Here is a 16,481-nt window from a genome sequence, read left to right as displayed (position 1 = left end):
TTTTAATATGAGACATACTGATTGAGTCGAAATTTGAAATCATTTTTATCGACGTGCATGCTTCTTGTCTATGGTTGATCTGACTCATTTCATCAGACATCCGGCTGCAGTAGTGTACGGTCAGACTCGTTGGACGTTACTTTAGGGTACCGAGGTTATTTAAGTGGTTAGTGCAAAATGAGCTGGCAGGATTATGTGGACAAGCAATTGTTAGCCTCTAGGTGTGTTACTAAAGCAGCTATTGCTGGGCACGATGGAAATATTTGGGCTAAATCAGATGGATTTGAGGTAAGAACCTACTCTACATGCTCTCCATTTAGGATTAATCATTGCTTTCAACCGGCGCCGGTCTTTTCGGTGTTTCACTTTCCTTTTCATAGAACGCGTTTTATCTTTTTGCTGATTATTATGAGGAATTGACTTAGTTTATCCCATATAAGCTTATAACCGTGGCTATTGAATTGCAAAATGGCGTAGTTATGTTGGTGTTTGAGAAAGCATCCAGGTTTATTAGCTTTTTCTCCTCTAACATTTCTGCTTTAATTTACGTGGTTTTTTTCTATAACTGTAAATACAAAATTATTGACCTAATGATTACTGATTAATAGTGATAAGTTTTTAATAGGTGGACCTTGCCCAACCTATTTAGTAAGATGCTTATGTTTCCTTTCTATTCTCTTTAAGTTGAAGTTTTTCAACTCATTAGAATATTTCATCTTCATGAAGGTTACGACTTTATTCTTCATCTAGTAAATTGTCCTGTTAATTTAGTTTTTGTAAGTCTGATTCCATTCCATGTCTTATCTTATAATTAGTGAACTTGTTTTTTTTTTCTCTAGGTTTCTAAAGATGAACTAACGAAATTGGTTCAGGGATTCGATAAGCAAGATATTCTGACATCAGCTGGTGTTACGTTGGCTGGTAATCGTTATATTTATCTGTCAGGAACAGATAAAGTCATCAGGGCGAAACTCGGAAAAGTTGGAGTGCATTGTATGAAGACACAACAAGGTTAGTTTTTGTAGTATAAATGCATGAATATTCTACATGTTTATAGATTTGGGATTGATAGCATAGTAGCCAGTTTCCATTTTAATTTCCAAAGCTCTGATGTTGCCTAAATGAAATTATATTCATTGGATTTTCTAGGTAAAGTACAGATTTTAAGTTATCTTCATGGATTCAGTGGATGATCTTACCATTAGGTTTTAGCTTTAATCCCATTATTTATTTTAGCACTTTTTTACATAAACATTTGATTTAATTCATAAATGATGATAGTTTTTAACTTAAAAAATGTTATTTGGCCGTGGAAATTTTAAATATTATTTTTTATGGTAGTATTAAACCTAATTAATTATTTAAGATTTTAAGTTCGGGCAGATACTGTTTTTGTGTTAAATTAGGGACCTGTGGTTTTTGATCATTTCATTTAAATTAATTTTATAACTTTAAAAAACCTATATTGGTCCTGTTCTTGATTGTGTATTTATAAAAGACAAGATTATTGTGTTTCCAATATTTGATTTTGTTATCAATTCCTGATATCGACTGTAAAATCTGGATCTGAAAGTATGGTAGGTGGACTTAAAAATTGTGTTCACTTAGATTTTTTACTTATATGGTTAGGCATACACAGGTAAACAGCTTTAGAGTTTTGGGTATGTAGATACAACATTTAGTATGTAGAATTTGGCCTCATGAATATGTAAATCAATGCTAGGATGAATAATAATTTTTAATTCATTCTTCAACAATTTTAGAAACCCATATTAGTTTTTCAATCCCTGGTTTGCCCTATCAATGAATTAAATTATTAATAGTTTATTTAAATAATTGATATAGATAATAGGCTGATGCTATCTTGAGTTCCGAAAGAATGTGGACCATTTTTCAGTGCGGACCATCATTTCTGAGGCCATTAAGCTGTTTCATGTAACTGTTTAACAGGTCTTAATGAAGTAATGTAGTCACTTTGTTATATTTTTAAAAGTGAGAGGAATAGACTAAATTTAATAATCGATAAACTGCATAAAAGGAAAACAATATTTTTTTTTACTTCCTTCATAAATGAACTGATCTTTTGGTATTTCTTTAGTGCATGTGATAGGATGGCTAGGTGAGGTGAAGTGTGTTAAATGTTATTGCCCATTCTTTTTGATATAGAGGGGTTCATTTTGTTTAATATAATAGTGATTGCTTTTATTTTTTTATAGCTTTTCTTTATTTTATAAAATTATCCATAAATTCTTTTAGAAGCAGTTAATATTTTAATTTCTTAATTTTTTTATCATAGTGAATGATCGTTTCCTAAGAATTTTTCTTTAATTTAAATGAGAATTACTAGGTATACAATATGAACTAGTTTTTATGATTCTTGCTCGATTTGTTTATGATTATTATTTTAATCTCTTTCTTCTTCCCCTGAAGGAAGTTTTCGATAGATTTTATGATTTCCTTCCTGATGATAACAAAAAACAGAAATTTTTATGATTTATTTTCGTGAGACATGGGGGATTAATTGTTATTAAAAGTGGTAAATTATTGTAATGGTACATACATGGTTGTTGTCTTTGTTACAAACACGGTTTCACAATTCAAGAAATCTGTCATCAGACATTTTGTAAGTTAAATTAAAATATATACGGTAGTACTCGGCATTCGTACTCTATGACGTCATCCTGAGGCGTTGGTCTTCAGTCGCCTGGTTGGTCCAATATTTTACCTTATAAGAGCTCTGACTGAACTAGGACCTGATTTTTCGAAATTTTTAATCTATATTTTATTTATGAGAAATAATTATGCTATTACAAACTTGCTATTTTCCTACAATAATCTTTCGATAGTTAGGACATCTTAGGATGGAATCTTTTAAATGGATTTACTTGATATAACTGATAATGACCGTGTAAAATATTCTGATAATATTATACCCAAATTTGGGTAGCCAAGAATGTGTGTTCTGTTGGAAGGGGTTACAAATTCATAGCTTTTAAATAATGGTTTTAATCGTTTAAACTTATTATTTAAAAAGTTACATTGAAAGATCTCATGTTGATCGTTTTAATTTGTTTAGTAGACCGATGACGTTTTTATGCTCCAGACCCAAGTATTTGTTCACCATGATGTTTGAACACTTCTCTTTAATTTATTCAAAAAGTTCATTTAATAAACATTAACATTTTCTTTAAACAAATACTATTTATAATTTTAAAATTTAGAAAAATAAATGAATTTTGGTTTGTATTGTTGAGTAATCTTTTGACTGAAGATCGCAGTAGGGTCAAGTCTGACAGGTTATGAACCTCCATCCCATACATTTTATATCCAAAAAGTAGTCTTGGAAAAAAAAATTCAATTAGTTTTATTAATCGCCTATGCTGACTACACCCATTACTATTTTTTAATATTGGCATTTCTAGTGGCAATAAAATTTTAAGTCATAAGTTTAAAGTTATATTTCACGCCAAGGGAAAAAGATAAGTTTTTTTTGAGCAGTCAAAATTTAGAATATGATTGACAATTTGACTAGAGGTTAAATTTGATTCAGTCTACCATATTTAATAGGATGATTAAGAAAATGAGATTTCTTTTTATCAAGAAAAGTCCATATATCGTAAGATCTAGGTTCGAATATCCAAAATTAATTCGTCTATTACCAACATGTTATACTATTAATTTATCAATTTTGCGAATTTTCTCCATCTAATATTGATCTGAATGCATGGTCACAACTTCACATGGTAGCGTTATCTGAGAATTATGGAAATATATTAGAGATTAAATTATTGGGAGTTGAACCACGTAAATCCTTTCTGAGATTGTTCTTGCTCCTTATATCCGACATAACTTTTATGTTATACCCATTATTGTTAAGAGAGGTGTTATTCTTAACACTGTTTTCCACTTATATTAGAAAATTGTTTGTTTTTTTTATACAATTCTGGATTTATTTAGACATTTCGATTATGCTGGTGGATTATTAAAACAAAAAAAATACACTGTAGGAAGAGTCAAACGGCGATATTATATGATATTTATTTCGTCGATATGTCGTCCATTATCAAACGTTTATCTAAACTTTATCAGTTGGCCAACAACTTCTCCTACCTCAAGGCTTTCTTCTATTAAGCTATTATTTCTCTAAGGGCCTAACTATATGTATAGGGCCTTAGAAACGGCCTTGTGGCTAGGAAAGTCCAAGGGACTTTAAAAAGAAATTTTCAAGTTTTAAAATCAACGGATAAGCCCGAGTACAAATGTGTCCCTCCAAAGTTCAAATACTTTATAATTATAGTTGTTTGAAGAGCAATTCGGAACTATAACTTTAAATTTATAATATTAATGGTTAATAATTGTAGCTCTGCTCTATTAAAATGAATGTAAAATGATGTGGGGTTTAAGGTTTGTTAAAGTTTCTTTAGTCCGAAATGTGACGATCGTATTTGCCTTTAACACCCGTTTATTATATCAGATATTTTACAGTATACCTAATTAATGATGCTTTAAAAAAATGTATATTTGCGATTTTCCATAAATATTAGATTTTCATCGCGAAAAGCCGAAAGTTACACAAGATGTAGAAAAGAATTATACAAACATGAATTGTACGTCATTTTCCTCTTTATTTTGATATAGGATTAGCTTAGTTTTGGAGCATAAATTGCAAGTTATGTGGCAAAAAACAATATATATATATATATTCAATTTATTTATTTTTTTTCAGTTTTTTAAACACTACTTGCATATCTTATATTATACATATCTTCTTACGTACATGATATTATATTTCATCATTCACTGTTTTCAATCTACTACCAGTTAATTCCACGATTATTAATCAATTTAATTTTTTTTTACTATTCAATTATCAGTTATCAAATTTTTATCATTTATGATTCAATTCAATATTTTGTATAATTCCAAATTCGTTTGTATACTATTCCTTTTCAATTTTATGTTTCTCTAAATGTTGTTGTTATCTCTTTTATTCTATAGCCCTGATGAAGACCTGAAACTCAGGTCGAAACGTCGGCATAAAATAAATAAATATGGTTTTGTTTATTTATGTTGTTCTTTGCTTACCGCACCCCCTGACAAACTTCTCCAATCATTAATCCACGGTCAACTATCTACACCTCATGATTCTTTTTATGATTTCTTACATTTGACGAGAATTAAGAAATTGTTAAAACAACTTTAAATTTATGTTTATTACTTCAAAAAACTAAGTGAGTCACTAAAAATACATAAACTTCAACTTTCTATCCACCCCAAGGCCTTTTTCAACATAATTTTACTAATCTTGCATTTGACCTATTGCGCGAAAACCTCACGTTTTACAAGAAACTATTAAGAACTTGAATTATTGGCAATTATTTTCTCATCCTTTTTTTTAGTATGGAATTACTTTTTGCGTAAAAAATAGTTAATTTCAAAGTCATAATATTTAAGTTTATATTGCAATCCAATAACAAAAAAAATATTGTTGGACTAGTTAGGTTTAGTTTTCAGTACGCCCTACACAAAGTTAACCAATAAACAATTACTCGAGAACTTTCCACTTTAAACAGTACCATTTGACTGGACTAAGGTCTTGAAGCTGAGATTGGTTCATCAAATGCAGCTGAAGATGGGTGACGCCATTCTTTCCATACCGGACTTCGGCTGGGGTCCTCTCCCCGCCCAACTTTCTCCCCCTCTCCGACGCCCATGAAATTTACTGCGGCTCAGTTCTGTTCCACACTGCTTCATCTCCTACCTCCATGTATTCAGATCCGCACGAGTTGTTTAATTGGCTCTTATCATTTAAGCCTGTGATCTCTTCTGTTTGTTAAATTGAGTGATGAGAGTTCTTGAAACTATTAGTCTTCATGAAACAATTTTTAGTAAAAGAAACAGAACAGTTGATATGGAACTAATATTGAAGGGGTATACGAAGAACCTGGTCTTTTAATTTTTTTTTAAATAAATAACTCCACCCATTGATGACTTGTAATTATATCACATAAATTGAATAAAACTTTTTTTTTCATATCTTATCTCTATTTTAAGTGGGTTGTGATTCAATCTCGGTGAATATGTTCATTTTACCTCATAAGTACTTTAAGAAAATCTTTAAAAAATGTTTGGGTTAACTAACTTCCCAACTTCTTCCCTCCTTCCCCCCTTCAGTTTCGGTTAGATTCAGACTCTTGACTGATAATTTATTGTATATATCAGCTATACTATACTTTTAATAGGTAGTTAGTTTATCCTTCGGACGTTTATCTGTCGATTCAGTGTGTATTAATTTTCTGGGGATCCTTACAACCTTAAACGCCCATCTTATTCACAGTAATGCTATTATCTGAATTATTCTAATTGAAGCATTCTCCGCAATTCGGCGTTAATTTTAAATGAACTTCTTTGTTAGCATGAAACCATAAGGCGTGTTATTTATTAAATGAATTGGATTAAATTTGTTATTGTAATTCAAATAAAATGATACATTATGCCAACAAGACAATAAAACAAATACTGCGTTTATTGCTTATTATTAAATATTAAAATAATTATTTGTTTCTTTCAATACGGTAATTTTGAGATAAATTTTTGAAGTAAGCTTAAATACATTTGAATGAAATATTTAATGATTAGTAATTCTTTTCTTTACACTTTTCTCAAAATCCTTCGATAATTACACGACAAAAATGTATTTTTATAGCTATGGGTATCAGGCAAGCTTCTTTTAAAAACTGAGTCATATCTTTGCTGACCCTTAATAAACCGTACGGAGCAATCAAAGCTCTCTCAGTCAGTTGTCCATAATTAGCCCGTCATTATGCTAGTTTTTTATGTGTCATTCGTAATAAATTCTTATTAAAAAGTCCTGTGTGTATTGAAGTTTCATAACTATATATTCCTTAACTATATAACTCCTTACATCTCTACCAAATTTATCGTCGGTGTTGCCGCTACTGTATAACTTGTCCCCATGTCCCTAATCAGGGAGAGAGAATAAATTAATAGATTAAAGCCGTGTATGCCTAGGTATAATAATAATTTGTTTCAATATTTTTATATTTACAATTTTTTAATGTGATGTTTTTTGTCTTAATGTTACAAGTCATTCATTGGATTATCAAGTCTTAAGTCACTTACGTTTTTAGCAATAGGAAAGACGCAACAAAAAATGTACAGAAAAATATAAATATTTATAACAAAAAATTAATAGAAATTAAATAATCAAAATTTATATATACACTTATCTTCTCATATATGGTTATGTATACCTGTGTAACAAAATGTTTATATGTGGAGTAAAATAAAATAATTTATCTTTATGATATAACACTTTTATTGATGATTTAATTATTAATCAGTAAAATTTGTTTAGGTTGTGGTTATATCTTTTTCGGGCCTTTTTTTTACTTAAATTGTTTCGATAATGATGTTTTCGTAAGTGTTTGTGTCTAATAAAAGATCTAGAGGATGTGTATAAATAAAACAGCGAGTTTAAACTGTTTTAGCATGGTTTTGTCTCTCCCCATATTTTTCTATAAATTTAATAAAAAAAAAAAAATTAAATAAATATTAGTTTACTTGTATACCTATGTGTGTAATAAGGGAAATTCGGTTGAAGCATTCAATTGTATGTTATTCAAATAAAAATTATCTTATAAAGGTTGAGAAATTTTGTGCAAATACAATCAAAATCTTTTAATTGAGCCCATATAGAGCAAATCGTTTGAAGTTGTTGAGTTTTAAATTTGAATATTTTTTTACTTAGATCATGAATCGGATAGACAATGGGTTTTAAATATGTTGCTAGGAGATATTTCGGTTCGTCTTCCCCTCCGGCAATATACCCATGGCAAATTAAAACTACTGGCGGAGAGAATAATTGGACTCATATTATGATTTATTTAACTGAATATTAATTGTTTGTTCCTGACATTATTTATTGATTTTTTTCTATTGGGTAATTTCATATGAAATGTCCGTTTTTATCATTTCAGAAATTAAAAATTTTGTTGTTGATTACGTTTATGTCAACAGAATGTAATAAGCTCTCTCTTTTTAATAATATTAATTATCATTCCAATTGATTGCAAATTGGTTAGTATGCCATCAAGGACCTTGGAAACACGTGATTTTCGTGTAATGTTTTGTTATGAAAACGTTATAAACTTGGACACGTTTGGGGAAGGGTGAAAAACTTTTGGCTGGTGACACAGATTTGGATAACTAACCTACAGGAAGACCTCCACCAGCGATTAACGATGAACTTAAAGCTTACAGTGGAAGAAAACCCTTACCAAACAGGTTAAGAACTTTCAGCAGAACTTGATACAAGTGTATCGACAGTTTCTCGACACTTAAAGATCATTAGTAATATAAAAATGGATCTACGAGTACCTAATAAACTTAATAAGCGGCAGCTGCTTACTAGACAAAAAACGGGCCTTTTAACAGGCGTCGGTAAGGTGAGTGGTTAAATATCGGCGAAAGACCAAGATACATGCCAAAACCAAAATTGGCATCCAAAAAAATTTTAGTTTCTGTGTTGTCAATGGCAGGACTAATTCATTTCTCCTTTTTACCCAGAGGTGAAACCATCACATCCATCTCGTACTGGATTGATATTTACATAATGCATCAAAAATTTAATAAAAACAATCTGTATAGTTTCATTGGAAGGAGAACCTACTTAGGCAACTTCCTTAACGGTAATAATTTTGAAAATGATACTCGGATCAAAAACTGATTTCATTTCTTCCCAAAACTCTGAATTTTTCAGTTGTTCAAGTGTTATTGTTTTAGACCTGCATTGAAATTATTTAATGTTTTTAAACATAAAGAAATCTTAAATTATTTTTATTTATTTCCTTTTCAAATTCATTTGATTATTATATAAAATTCTTAAAAAGTCTAGATAATGAAGAAATACTTTCGATAAATCGTACCCAAATTCTTCCCCAGATCCATTATTTCAATTTGAAGGTTTCTTAACGTATAATTTGATTATTTTGTAAACGATTTTGCCCCAAATAAGTCATTGCGTGACTCGCGAAAAAAATTAATCTATTTACAAAATTTATGTAAACATTTCAAAAATTTCCTGAAACATTTCGTGTTCTGAAAATTTCCTAGCCTCGAAAACGATTTAAAATTTCACGCTTGATTTATATGACTATCCCGCAAAATCAAATTAAGTAATTATGATTTACCCAAGCTGTAGTTCTATCTTGGCTGGCAATATAATTACCTGTTTCATTGAATAAGGAGAACGAGTTTTCTTAGAAAGGAATGACTACAGAAGAACTGCATTATTATAAAATTATTTATTTGAAAAATTGAGTGAAATATGATTAAATTTAAGATTTTATATTATAGTTAAGAAGGTAAAAAATATATAGTAGCTTCTTCATCCACACGATTTTTTTTTTAATTATGAAATTTTAATTCAACCATTAATGTTCATTGATAAGTTCCTGTTTTTTGTGTAAATGCCTTCTAAACAGGTCATCGAAGGGACAAAAGAGAAAGGGGAGTTATTCTTACTCTGAGACAGGATTTGTTGAGAATTTGGGTCACCTAATTTGGTGACCTTCAGGACGGAAGACATTGGTAACTTCATCCGGTTTACTGTAATATATTTGTGTATTTATACAAGACCTATCTTTATTTATTTTCCTTCGTTGGTTCTCATCGGTTTGTGTATTCGATTCTCTTTAGCCGTATTCGATTCTATTTGGTTTATTTGCTAGAAATGTATTTAGGTAATTAAATCAAATGCGTTGACTAAAATCATATTTGAATTTTCTCTACGTTTGTTGAACCCCATTATAAAGAAATTTTAATGAAATCAAGTTCATGCTGTAAATATTCTAACTATATCTGATTCTGAAAAAAACAAAAGCAAATTTATATACTCTTTTATGATATTTATATGGGCATCCTGAATCCATGAAGTTTAAAAATAAATAAAAACTTTACATGGTTTACAGTATTAAAACTGTCTTCTGTACTTTTTATTTTTTATTCTTATTGTATACTTTGTATTTTATTTACTTAAATATTGAAATATTTGTGTTTCTTGTAGCTGTGGTAGTATCGTTATATGAAGACCCTATTCAACCCCAGCAAGCGGCATCCGTAGTGGAAAAGTTAGGAGATTACTTAGTGTCCTGTGGTTACTAAGGTAAGCAATTTTATTTATTTATGTTTTTTTTATTTTACCATTTTTAAATTAAAAATATTTTAAATTTTACTTGTTAATACCTACAACTGAACTTGTTCGACCAAAACCATTTTTTTAAATAAGAATCTTTTGCAACCTGTGTTAATTTTTATTTGTAATTTTATAATTTATTAAAGGTTAAAACTGTTCTTTATTAAATTATTCTTGCATGTAAAGTTATATTGTTCAATTTCTAAAACATAATTTTTATATTCTTACGAATAGTGCAAAGTAAAGGTATATACATTAAGAATTCAAAACATCGGAATTAAGGGAACAGGAAAAGATTATTTTAGTTTATGAAAGTAGATTATTGTTAACTCATTAACGTGATATTGTCAAAGGAAATTTAAACTACAATTATTTTTATTGGTATCGCTGCTTATTTTCTTGGTTCAAACAGATTCACTAATTTATTTCAATGTTAATTATTCACAATATTTATTTTATTTTTAAATGCGCTGTATTCATTTTTAATGATTTTTCATATATCAATGATGAATCCATGAATCTTTATTTTCTACGGGGGAGGGAGGGGAATAATTCATTACAGGTTTTGGGTTTTATATTTCAAGATGTTTTGAATCGAATAAAGGAAATCTGTTGGTCCGCCGTCAACGGGTTTCCTCAAAGACGCCTGGGTTCAGATTTTGTACTTTAGTCACAGGACATTCTTGGGTGATCCTCGGAATCTGTCATTACGCCATCCGACAATTTAGTCGTTAATAGTGATTTATTTATATTAATCAGTGACCATGTATCCAACCTAATTTTTGCTCTGGTCTGATTATGTAATATATCGTCAACTTTATATTAAACTACACTACTTAAATACATCTACTAGTAGGAGGTGGTTCAGAGAACTTAAGTAATAAAAAACAATATCTTGAAGTGCACGAAAAAAAAAAATTTTTATGAAGTTTTCGTTGACCATCTATTTTGAAGGTCATTTCAGTTCGTTGAAATTAGGGTCCCCAATTAACAAATGAATTTCAGAGAGATCATCTTAGTCAGTTAAACTACACATTCAGGATGTAAAAAAAAAAAAGAGCAGAAATTAATCTATAATTTATGTCTTATCGATAAAATATTGTGGTTCAGTTCTCGCCAATCAATTACACTGTCATGAACAACGATTTATAAAAAGAGTTGATGTGTTTTTCGTTTTGGTAGGATTGTTGCACTCGTACTTGCATGATCGATCCAAATGACGGTCAATACTCTCAAGTTTCTCCTAAGTTAACACGAAAGCACATCTAGACTGACATTAACAATAAAAATTAATGCAGCGCACCTAGAACAAGGCGGGCTCTACAAAGGAAAACGAGAGTGGCTTGGGATGCGGGAGACCGGGGGGACTGAATTGGTGTTAACGACCCGGGCGAGCTGACCTTGGGGCCGCATTGGGTCCTCTCCTTGGGGGGTCGGGGACTGTCTGCTGCACTGTTGGCTATAGCAATAGATTACTGTCACCAATCGCAACACTGCATCATGTTAATAAAATACATATATATATAACGTAAGTATCATAAGGCGACTGCTGCCGTGTTCTATCAACTGCATTAAACGGCTCTTATACATAGACCAGTCAAATCATACCCGAGTTCTAATTTCTCAATGAAGCCTATCACCGTTTTCATTAGTGACTAATTCTATATCAATTATTGACAAAGAAATCAATAAATTAATCATTTCGGAAATTACTATATCACTGATACTAGTTAATATCCATTTAGGAGTATTTCTTTAACTTATTGCGCTTTATCCTTGTGGTTCCTATTATCATTATAAATAATGAATCTTTTATTGCACTCCAATCTCTTTGATGGTATGTCCCAAGCTTCGACCTATATCAAAACTTAAATCATATATTAATTTTAAGATTAAAAACTGCATTAAACGGCTCATATACGTAGACCAGTCAAATCATACCCGGGTTCTAATTTCTTAATGGAGCCTATCACTGTTTTCATTAGTGACACATTCCATATCAATTCTTGACAAAGAAATTAATAAATTAATCGTTTTGGAAATTACTATATCACTGATACTAGTTATTATCCGTTTAGGAGTATTTCTTTAACTTATTGCGCTTTATCCTTGTGGTTCCTATTATCAGAGCGATAAATAATGAATCTTTTATTGCACTCCAATCTCTTTGATGGCATGTCCCAAGCTTCGACCTATAACAAAACTTAAATCATGTATTAATTAAAATTTTAAGATTAAATAAATAAATTTAATTAAAAAAAAATTATGAAATGAAAATTTAAATAAAAACTAAATCCAAAACAAATATCTGCTGTATACTTTAAATTTATTTACATTATGCTAGAAATTCAATGTGGGTTTTCAAAATTGTGTGTATTATTTTGGTGTATAATATGGTATAATTTGAAGAAATTCAATGTACTTAAGTTGTTTTTTATTATTTTTTTTTTTTAATAAAAAAGGAAGCTTATTATCTAACAAATAAAATTAATCAAGTTAGTAAATAAATAAAAATATATTTTATAAATTCAAAATTCAATTTTTTTTGTTACATAGCAAAAAATGTCACGTCTCGTTGAACACTGACAATCTCAAAATAAGTGATATCTCGTATTAAAGATGTCATTGATGTTGGATGTTAGAGCCGTATTTTTGAACCAATTTAAGGAAGGCCGCACTATAGTTTTAAGTAAAACCTGTAGCTCCTCTTAAAACAATTGTTTTATTAAATTCATTTATGCATTTGATTGTTCAGTCAGCAATAGTTTTTAAGAACTTAATAAAAATAAAAGTAACATTATGTAACTAGACCTTTTTTTTTTTTTTAGAGTTGCCGAATGATTCTTTAATTAAGTGATTAAACGTAGCTTAAAAACTTTCATAAATACTGTCCTTAACTTTCCACCATCAAAACCTATAATTGATTTGACGTATTAATTCAATTGTGCTTGGTATTTTTTTTATATGTATTATCAGTGCTTGTGTAGAGGATACGTAGATTTACTCGCAGCGATGATTCTGAATAGTGCCATCTTGATTTAGTTCTCTGTAGAAGTAATGGAATTTATAAGCAAGGCTTATGGTTGTATTCTTACTGGAACTTTGTTTACCTTATTATTTTATTTAACGATGTATCAAATCAAATATATCCAAAAAAATAACGGCGAATTACTTTTCCTTTTAAAATGTTCAGATCAACTTTTCTTTTTTACTTGTAACTTTATGTGTTCAAATAAACATGAAGTTATATATAACCGTGGGCAATAAAATATGGTTTGGAAAAATAGTGATGATTATCTCGTAAGTACATAATTAATGATCTGTACGTATCGTAAACATACATGTAGAACATAAGTATGACTAAATGAGTGATACCAAATTATGTCGTTGGACTGCTGAAAGGGAAAATGCATTGTAGTTTTGCGGAAATCATTCAGTTCATTGTAGACGTCAGGTTGAAGTATTTACTTACGACTTATATAAGTTAAACATTTATTTATAAAAGTAAGATGTTGAAAAGTGTGAAGTAAAGCGAAAACTCTTTTTAAAACCAGATCATTATTCAACTCAGGGTGTGGAATGCTGTTGATAAAATGTTTCAGAAAAACATACAGAAATGTTTAATCACCTCATTGGAAACCGTTAAGCATAAGTGGAATATTTTCAAGAAACATTTCGATTTTTTATTATTTTTAGAGGCTTATGCGTATTATTATAGTATTATTGTTATGAACATATTCTCATGTCGAAGTTCGGTGGAGGCTTAGTCATAGAATCTGTAAAATTTTTCTCAAAGTCTGCTAAAAACCTATAACACATTTATGTCTTAACAAGTAATTACTTTATTTCTTGTCTGTCTGTAACATGGACTGTACTAATGATATAAAAAAGATATTATCTTTCCTGCAAGATATTAAAAATTTCTTGAACATTCTAAATGCTTAAAGACCCCCAGGATGTTGGATACCGGTTAACCCATGTTAACCTAACCTTCTTCGAACTTCCATTCAATTCTATCAAAGCCCTAGTTTCTGGCTTGGGACTCACATCTACATTTTAGATGGCCCCTAGAATGCTTGTCGGATTCTAAGATGAGTATCTTATATTCAAAAACCTTAATGCTTTGTTTCTCTCTAACGGTTAAAAGGTAGCAGGCCGGTTGGTAGTCTATGTTAAACGGCAAATGTCGCCCAGTACTCTTTACCACGAGTACACACATAATCGGGATTAGAACAAAATCAGATCTATAAGAAATACTGCTATTCCTGTTGAAATTAGGAAAAAAATTAACATGATTCTAATTTTTGAACCACCTGCTCTCCTAAAATAAAGCTTGGAGTAACCAGCTATGTAGACATAGGTCAAAAAGCCTACTCTAAACCTACTTTTAGAAGAAGGTTTTAATGTGAATTATGAAAGTTTTTTCTATTCTAGGTTAAAAGAATTTGCCATTTCAAATCCGCTGAAATTACGTTTCTCTTAAATTCAATTTAATATTTAAAGTAATTTATTATTTTTTTTTTAACAAGAAATATGTCCTGTTATCTAGTAGGAATTGATTTTCGAAAAATAAATGCGTAAGAATAACTGTAAGGTGGATGGATACAGACTAGACGAGGGGACAAGACGAAGGTCATTGGCAGCTCTCTACTTGAGGTACCTTTCGTGCTATGCTCTGAGACCTTTCGTCTCGTCTTTCCGTCTTGTGCAACGGTCGCCAAACTTTTTGACCTCACGGACCAGTAAATTCATAATTTAATGTGGAACATTAATAGAACTTTTTAAAAGTATATATATAAATGTATATATGTATATATAAATGTGATCTGAGAACAAACAAAATGTACCAAGTTAATAAAATAAAACTATTAATTGTGACCGAATTATGAAAGGTTTATTAATAAACCATAATAAAATAAATCAATTAAAAATTTGTTTAAGAACATCAAAGATTTTAGCCTTTTACATTCCGAGTGTGATGGATGTTACTGCTCACTTAAAATAAGATTATAGATATTTGGATCCAATGTTGTTACTGCAAGTCGAAGAACTACATTTATTTCAAGCTGAGATCGGTGCCGTGGTTTAATGGCTGTGATAGATGAATTGACTTTTTCACTTAAATAAGTTGTGGAGAATTAATCGTAAATTACATCGCCTGTTTACTAAGATAAGGGTAATCACTGCTTGTGGAATAAAATAAACAAATGCTTTAACTGATATACGTATGCGACGTACAAGAGAGTGAAACAGAAGAATGCGAAACGAGACGAGATAAAACATTTATCTAAAACAATGCAGCTACGGAAGTACGACTTATTCAATAGGGGTATTTATGATCTTTAGTTTAACATGTTAAAGCGTGTTAAATGGAAAAATATTTCCTGCTTTTATAATAATAATAATAAAGGCCTAACGAACCCGAAGGTTCGATGCCGATACCACCAAACGCTCTCTGCATAAATCCTTCCAGTGATGCCCCTCCAAACCCAATTCCACTGTTTCTGTTTTAACGCAATCCTCCCATCTACGTTTCGGTCTACTCCTCGGACGTTTATCCCTTGTTTATTAACATTTTAGGGATCCGCTCGTTACTAAGCCCTACAATATTACACGTTATACGCCGGAATTCTATGACTTGAATTATATTTACCGGGTGTAGGTCCCTTAATTCATTGTTGTGTAATCTTCTAAATTCTCCCGTTAAATTCATCCTTTTTTGGACCAAATATTTTGCGTAATACTTTATTTTCGAAAACCTTAAGACGCTGTTCATCCTTTAGTGCAAGAGGCCACGTCTCACATCCATAAAGAACAGTGGGAAGGATAATAGTTTTGTAAATTCTGATTTTTAAGTTTTTCGATAGAAAACGCGAACTAAGCAGTTTCGAAATTGAAAAATAACAAGCATTTCTCGAATTCAACTTAGCTTTATTTTCTCACCAATTTGTTTTTTTCTAGTTACCGTATAACCTAAATACTTAAACCTATCTACCTGTTCAAACATATTTCCTCCTGTATCTATATCATCGAAATTGCTCGCGTTTCCACTGCTAACCATGTATTTTGTTTTATCCGTATTTATTTCAAGACCTAGTTCCTTACTGGAGTTTATTAGCGTGGTTGTATTTAGTTCTATGGTTCTTTGTTATCACCCAATAATACTTAAACTAATTTCCTTCTTTACCATGTTAAAACAATATACCAGGGGTATTCATGATCTATGTTAAAGCATGTTAAATGGAAAAACTCGTGTTAAATCGAA

The 16,481-nt window shown here is 30.4% G+C and overlaps 1 protein-coding gene across 1 annotated transcript in view; it reads left to right on the top strand.

The window, feature by feature from the left end:
• Positions 1-86: 86 nt before the first annotated feature.
• chic (profilin chic) overlaps positions 87-16,481 on the top strand; it is a gene marked incomplete in the record, with an annotated part of 19,944 nt that continues 3,549 nt past the window's right edge. The window contains 3 exon segments of the mRNA XM_014429660.2: positions 87-288; positions 840-1,011; positions 10,088-10,186. Coding sequence (XP_014285146.1) covers positions 178-288; positions 840-1,011; positions 10,088-10,185 — 381 coding nt within the window.

This window comes from Halyomorpha halys, unplaced genomic scaffold (assembly GCF_000696795.3).
Source record: "Halyomorpha halys isolate HHAL.00 unplaced genomic scaffold, Hhal_1.1 Scaffold35.1, whole genome shotgun sequence".
Lineage (NCBI taxonomy): Eukaryota > Metazoa > Arthropoda > Insecta > Hemiptera > Pentatomidae > Halyomorpha > Halyomorpha halys.
Note: the sequence above shows the minus strand (reverse complement) of the source record. Positions and strands in the feature narration are given on the sequence as shown.